This window comes from Apium graveolens, chromosome 6, assembly GCF_009905375.1.
Source record: "Apium graveolens cultivar Ventura chromosome 6, ASM990537v1, whole genome shotgun sequence".
In the NCBI taxonomy this organism is placed as follows: domain Eukaryota; kingdom Viridiplantae; phylum Streptophyta; class Magnoliopsida; order Apiales; family Apiaceae; genus Apium; species Apium graveolens.
The window spans coordinates 93,428,271-93,436,081 of record NC_133652.1 but is presented as its reverse complement, the minus strand read 5'-3'; the positions used below and the strand labels follow the sequence as shown (position 1 = coordinate 93,436,081).

Here is a 7,811-nt window from a genome sequence, read left to right as displayed (position 1 = left end):
TTATAGTCTCATGATATTTTTTAATTTTTTTTAAATAAAAATTTAAAAATAAAACTTTTATTCAGAAAAAATAATATAAAATTATAGTTTAAACGAGTATTGAAAACCGTGTTAAAAAGTAAAATATACAATTGAGGGAACAGGAGTATAAAGTTTATGGGGTTCAGAACCACAAAATCTTACGGGGGTTAACTGCCGGGTCATAGACTCGTAGACTAGGAGTGCACATGGGTTGGGTTGGAGAGTCATTTTAGCAACCCGATTCAATTAAATTGGTTTGAAAATTCATAATCCGATCCATAAAAAATAAAAATACAACCCAACCCTACTGTTTATTCATCGATTTGGTTCGGTTTGGGTTGAGTTGAACGGTTTATTAAAAGTTATTCAAAATAAATAATTCATAAAAAATATATTTATGATATGAGACTATTTGTGGAGATATACGAATCTACAAATAAGATCATGTTATGTGTCATTCGAGAACATTATTTTAGATATCTTTCGAGATATATAGCATTACTCTACGATAAACTCTTAGGTTTATTTATAGTAATATGTGTTTTATACACAAAAAAGTGCAAAAAATCTTTAATGATGTATGAAAAACAAATTATATAATTGACTATAATTGATATGCAACAAATTTAGTTTGAAATTGAATAACATATTAATACAAGAAGTATATATTAGAGATATAAATTGTATATATTTATATGAATAAATCAAAAATTCGGGTTGGGTTAGGTTGGGGTGGTTAAAAATAATTTAAAACTCATACCCAACCCATTAAAGTCGGGTTGACATATTTTTAACTCAACCTAATATTGGGTTATAACGGTTCGATTTAATCGACCGAAAATAAGGTTGGGTTAAATCAATTTGATCGGTTTTATTAACCCCTGTGCACCCTATCGTAAACATTAATGGGAGTATTACAGTGTTTAAGACCAATAAATGTGAGTGTACATGAGCCTTAATTCAGTGATGAATTTAATTAAAAAATAGTAATAAAGTGAATTCGAAGAAATGAAACAAACACAAGAGTACGCGAGGTGACAAACAAAATGCAACAACGTAAGCTTTAGTTTATGCAATTGAAATGAATAGTCAACTTACCTTTATCTTGACTTTTTCCTTTTTACGAGTTTGGTTCCGTTTGGGACTTGGGTAGACTGACGAATCCGTGAGCCCCCATCCGACGGGACCCACTACTCTGAGATATTTTCTTTTTTTTTATCCGGTACTTTCTTTGTCCCATTAAATTTTATATATTACTTTTCGTCACGATTTTCAATACTGCTTTAAAGCATAACTTCGCAATATTTTTTAATTTTTTTTTCTAAATAAAAGTTTAAATAAACTTTTATTAAAAAAATTAAAAAAAAATATTGTGAAACTATATTTTATAAAAATCTCGAAATACGTGCAAATAGTAAACATATAGAATGAAGGGAGGCAGTAACTAGTAGTATCAAGTATGCACTGCATATCTGCATGTACGTGAGTGATGTATGTTTGGGGTGGAGGTCCACGTGCTTGCTCACTACCTGTTCAACAGGCCTTAGTTAAGCTTCTACATTCATAATCCTTACTATTTTATTTCCATATTAAAAATATTAATTGAATTATTGATTTATAAGTAAAATCGATTTTTTTGTAAGATACAAAATATTATATTATAATTCAAAAAAATAATAATCACATTACACCAATGTTTTTGAAATGCCTGTGTTTTTTTATATAAAAGAGTTTGTATTTGGTCATTAATTTTATATATTCTCTTTTGGTTCATGGTAGTTTGGAATATATCTTATTTTTTAGATTCACATTTTATGTTTTTTATTGTTTGTGCAAAAATAATTTGCATAATAAATTTATAAGTTACAATCCAAAATGGATAAATGGCGGGTATCTCCAAAATATATATAATTTAACCTAAATATATAAAATATAAATGGATACTCTCCATACTTAACCTAAATATATATATAATTTTTTCATATATAAAATTTTAATTAAATCGAATTAAAATTTCCGTTACACAAATATGACAAGAAAATATATTACATGTTTCAAATAAATATATATTACAAACTAAGTATAGAAATCTATGACCAAATTTTATATTCAAATCATGATTTTAAAAATTTCCGAATATTAAAGATTAATCTCTTATAAGGTATGTCACTAATCCGATTTATGAAATTTGATTAATTCCTATATATTATTCTCGATATATTGAAAATAAATTATTTGATATAAAATATAATTTTAATTAAATTTAAATACTTATTAATTGGGTACTATAATAAATATATATTATTTTATAAATTACTAATGCAATAAGAGTTTTAAGTTAATTTTTTTTTTAAAATTAGAACATATTTAATCCCTAATTTTCCGCTTAATTCTAAATCGGTATATTAACCGATCTCTTGCTTATTTTATAATATTGATAGAAATATCCTGCAATAGGGGTCCCCGTAAAACCTTTGTTATTGATAATTAAATTAAAATAATAAAAAAATAATTTCACATGCTCAAGTCCAGGCTCCAGCTAGAGTGTGAAGAAGACAACAGACTCACAAGTCTCTCTCTCTCTCTCTCTCTCTCTCTCTCACTGTATCTGTGTATAACAAATACAAATACTTATCTTTATCTCTCTCTCTGTAAAACCTCTCATTTTTAACTCTCACCCTTCATTCCTAATCTTCTCCTCATTCCAATCCATGTCTTCACCACCCTACCCACTTTTACCGGTCACTTTTCCGGCACCGGAGCCACCTCTTCACCACCACCACCATCAGTCTCCCGTTATCCCATCAGTCGCTGCAGCTGTCACATCTCTTGGATTATTAATCATCTGTGCAATCATATATCGTAAACTTTCCAGTAAAAAAACTGCTCCAGCAGATCTAAAAACCCCGCATCCTTTTACTTATGCTACTTTGAAGAGAGCTACTAGTTCTTTTTCTTTGTCGAATAGATTAGGACAAGGCGGCTTTGGTTCTGTTTATAAAGGAATTCTTCCTTCTGGTTTGCAGGTAGCAGTGAAGCAAATGGACGCTTTTGGCTCCCTGCAAGGCGAGCGAGAGTTTCACAATGAACTCTCGCTCGCATCAAGAATTGATACTACGTGCTGTCCACAAGTAGTATCAATACTTGGATTCTCTTCTGAGCAACGACTTAGGGGGCGTTGTTCTCAGAAGAAACGGTTGTTGTTAGTTTACGAGTACATGCAAAATGGTAGTTTGCAAGATGCTTTGTTGTATAGAAAGTGTTGTGAGTTGATGAATTGGAATGTGAGGTTTAGGATTATTATTGATATTGCTAAAGGGATTGAGTATCTTCATTGTAGTTGTGATCCGCCGATTGTTCATGGTGATATTAAGCCTTCTAATGTGTTGTTAGATTGTGATTTTAATGCTAAGATTGCGGATTTTGGGTTGGCTAAGGTTTTGGGTCAAGATGAGATTGTGGAAACTTTTATTGAATGTGGCGAGGCCGAGGAGGGACTTGATAAGGGGAAAAGTAGAGAAAATGTTAGTGGATTCGGGGAAGATAATGGATCTATAGTTGAGGAGACGGATAGTGTGATGACGGAGGAAGTAGTTGTGAATGTGGATCAATCACCAGAGAGTTTTGTTAGAGTATTGGATGTGGAGGCCTCGCCATCTGAAGGTTTGGAAAAGGGGAGTGTATCCGAGAGTTGTTTGGATAGAATTAGTGTTGACAGCGGTAATAGGAGGGGGGTTGGGAGGAAGAAGAATGTTTCGGGTAGGGATTGGTGGTGGAAACAGGATAACAGTGGTGGTGGATCGGAGTCGGGGAGGGTGAAGGATTACGTGATGGAGTGGATTGGGAGTGAAATCAAGAAAGAGAGACCTAAAAAAGATTGGATCGCAACTCCAAGTTCAGTAGAAGATGGCGGTAAATCGGAGCAGAAGAAGAATGGTAAAAAATTAGAATGGTGGGGTTCTTTAGACGAGGAGAGAATTAAAAGGGATAGGAAGAATAGGAAGCCAAGGGAGTGGTGGAAGGAAGAATTTTGTGAGGAATTGAGCAAGAAGAAAAAGAAAATGAAGAAAAAAAGAGGGCTTAGTTCGGGATGTGGAGGCGAATTATGGTGGCAAAAGGATGAGGAATTTGTGCCTGAGAAAAAGAAGAGGAAGAGTAGGGGAAGTAGAGGCAGCATGGATTGGTGGTTAGATGGATTTAGTGTGGAGTTTCGGAATGGTAGGAGAAATAGCCAAGATTTTGCAAGTGGAGATATCCCTAAGAGCGGTGGGATCAGTAGTACTCCTAGTATGAGAGGAACTGTTTGTTACATTGCTCCTGAGTATGGTGGTGGTGGGCAGCTTTCAGAGAAATGTGATGTATATAGCTTTGGTGTTCTTTTATTGGTTTTGGTTTCAGGCAGAAGGCCTCTCCAAGTAACTGCCTCACCAATGTCAGAATTCGAGAGGGCAAATCTTATATCTTGGGCTAGACAATTGGCTCGTAATGGCAAGTTATTGGATCTTGTTGATGTTAATATTAAGTCATTAGATGCAGAGCAGGCATTACTCTGCATCACAATTGCGCTTCTTTGCTTACAAAGGTCGCCTAGCAAGCGTCCGACTATGAAAGAAATTGTTGAAATGCTGATTGGAGAGACGGAAGCGCCTCATTTGCCGTTTGAGTTTTCTCCATCACCGCCATCCAATTTCCCTTTCAAGTCGAGGAAAAAGGCTCGGTGAGTTGATCCTGCAATATTTGTACAGATTTTCATAACACACTAGTATAGTTTTTACTTCAGTTGAGGCCTTGCTTATTGTAGGAAAAGCTAAAATGAAAAAGAAAGTTATTGAACTCAGCTTTCACTTGATTGTTTGCAATGTTGTTAAACTTTTTGAGCAGTGATAATTAAAGCACAAAGTTTACTTTACTGGTGCTCCTACTAGTAGTTGAAATTCATGAATTTGAAGCATAAAGGTAATGTGACAGCTGCACTAACTTTTTAACTAGGCCATTCACCAAATTTAGTGTCCTGGACTTTGAAGAGCTTACTTTGTAGTACATGTCTTCACAAAATGGGTCCAAGCAAAAAGTTTATTTGGAAGCGCTTACCTTTATGTGAAATTAATTTAAATTGAACTCTAAGAACGCCATGAAGTGTTTACGATGTATATCTGAGAGAGAGTAACCTGAAAAGTGTTGGCTCCCCCTCCTACCTCCCCCCAACCCCTTAGTATCTACTTTGGTCGGAAGCACGGCTCTAATTTGAGCCTCGATGGAGGGGCATGTGTGTGAGTATCTGGGGAAAGGGCCTGTCCATAAACATAAACAGTTTGTTTAACTGTTCAGTGTGCATCCTCTGGATTATTAAATAGCAACCCCCCCATCCTAGTTTGGTAATTGATGGGCGTTCCTGTTTCGTAAAAGACATCATCAAGACCCAAGAGGGAGGCCCCTTTGATTTGTTGTATGCATCTCTACTCTAATGCAATGAATTTGAACAATCCAAGTAGGATAACTAATGTGAAAGTGAAGTCGCAACTCACAACCAACAACAGTTGGGAACATTGATAATTCCCTTTTGTCATCAATGTTATGGACCCACCTATCACAACCACTTATACACACATTAACTTTACACCACTATACTACTTGTACAATCTTGCAAAGTTTTACACTATACATACTATAATTTAATTTCTAGTATCAAAAGAAGCCTACAAATTAGTTACATGTAATATCAGTTTATCACTATCTCCGCCTTCAAATAAGGTGGATGGAGAGTTAATATCCTATGGTTCTTAGAAAAGACTATATATAGTAGTACAGACAATTTCACTTTTTTATGCATCAACACAACAATGTCTGATCAAGAATCCTCTAATATTGACCCATACAAGTTTCTCAAAATCAGTCTCAACCAAGATGGCACTCTCACTCGACCTCAACCATTCCCTTCTATTCATCCCACTTCAGATCCCAGTGACCTCACCGATTCTCAACTCGCTCTCTCTAAAGACTTTTGTACCAATAATGGCATCCTCCTCCGCCTCTTCCGTCCTCTGGAATCCCTGACAAAACTGCCGTTGATCTTCTACTTCCACGGTGGTGGTTTTGTTTTCTTCAGCGCTACGTCAGCTCCTTTTCATAATTCATGCATTCGCATGGCTACTGTTTGCAATGCATTAGTATTATCTGTTGATTATCGCCTGGCACCTGAAAATCGCCTCCCAGCAGCATACGATGATGCCATGGAGGCAATAACGTGGGTGAGGGATCAGGCAAATAATGCCAATGGTTGTGATCCGTGGTTGAAGGAACATGCCGATTTCTCAAAGGTTTTCCTCATGGGAAGTAGCGCTGGTGGAACTATGGCATACTACTCAGGTATGCGTGCACTTGATATGGATCTTAATCCAATCAAAATCAGAGGGTTGATAATAAATCAAGCGTACTTTGGTGGGGTTGAGCGGACCCAATCTGAGTTGAGGCTCATAAATGATAAGGTTGTTCCCTTGGCGGCAAATGATCTGATGTGGTCGTTGGCATTGCCAGAAGGTGTTGATCGTGATCACAAGTATTGTAATCCATTAATTGGATGTTCATCATCAGAGAAGATTCAACGGCTGCCAAGATGTTTGGTTAGAGGGTATGGAGGGGATCCATTGATTGATAGGCAGAAGGAGCTGGCTAAAATGTTAAAGGGACGCGGGGTCAATGTGACGACTAGTTTTGATGAGGAGGGAGCTCATGCCATAGAATTGACTGATCCGATCAAAGCTACAAAGCTGTTTGAAGATATCAACAAGTTTGTTCAATCTACAGCAAATTGAGAGGTTAATGTGATCTGGAATTCTAAATCAATCCTGCAATGATGAAAACTAATATCGTTAATGGTTTCTTCTGTCTTCAGATATGATCTGTTAAAAAAACTGCCATAACTCAGCATGATCCAACAGAGTTTTGCCTGGTTGAATTATGTGATGAAAGATTGTCTATGCTTTTTTAAAGTTAAAAATAGCAAATAACTGGCATTCAATCGTGTCATTACCAATGTTATCATTATAATAACTTCACATACGTATCATTTTACAAAAACATCAACTACTTTTAGTTTCAGTGTTGATTACCAAATCCTGCTCTGTAATGCAGGACCTGAGCAAACGGAGAAAACCAGTTATCTCCAAATTAGTGCTCTCCACGCCTCTTGCAGAAAACAGGATCTAATTTGCATTTTCCGGCCAACAAAACAGTCGCGTTTTTAAGCTCGCACCGAAACATCGACAGGCATGAATCTGTTAAAAGAACGGGGTCGATCCCATCAAATTTGTATGTATTTGATGGTACTGGAGTGCTAATGCGTTATAAAAGCCTCTTGCACTCCTAAACCAAATTTCCCCTATAGCAAAATGACATACATACATTCATTTTTAACTTTTAATGTCAATTATTTATACAATTTAACTTCAAGGGGAACCATAATAAAAAGCGAAAACATGCATGTCAAAAGATTAATTTCTCACGTACGATTCAGCTTCTAAATCAATGCTACAGAGATTGGCAAATAATCTTTCTACCATACCTATACGGCTATACAATCCTGTTATAGAGTGGGTCTTGAAAGATAGAAACCTGCACTAGGCCCAGATGACGTTGCTGTGTTTTAATACAAAACCTTACAAGAATTAAAAAATGATCATCTGATACAAACCAACCTTAAGAGGATCCAGTTTTAAATTTTACATTATCTGAGATTATAATCTCAAGTCTCCTGTCCTAAGTCACCTTCGGATGAGTAATCTGTAAATTAA

At 35.7% G+C, this 7,811-nt stretch overlaps 2 protein-coding genes across 2 annotated transcripts; both read left to right on the top strand.

The window, feature by feature from the left end:
* Positions 1-2,490: 2,490 nt before the first annotated feature.
* On the top strand, positions 2,491-4,930 carry LOC141664024 (receptor-like serine/threonine-protein kinase At2g45590). Its single transcript, XM_074469886.1, has one exon. The coding sequence runs from the start codon at positions 2,733-2,735 to the stop codon at positions 4,740-4,742; it is 2,010 nt and encodes a 669-aa protein (XP_074325987.1). The 5' UTR covers positions 2,491-2,732; the 3' UTR covers positions 4,743-4,930.
* A 782-nt stretch (positions 4,931-5,712) lies between these two features.
* Positions 5,713-7,098, top strand: LOC141664025 (putative carboxylesterase 8). The gene has a single exon (XM_074469887.1). The coding sequence runs from the start codon at positions 5,862-5,864 to the stop codon at positions 6,831-6,833; it is 972 nt and encodes a 323-aa protein (XP_074325988.1). The 5' UTR covers positions 5,713-5,861; the 3' UTR covers positions 6,834-7,098.
* The last annotated feature ends 713 nt before the right edge of the window (positions 7,099-7,811 follow it).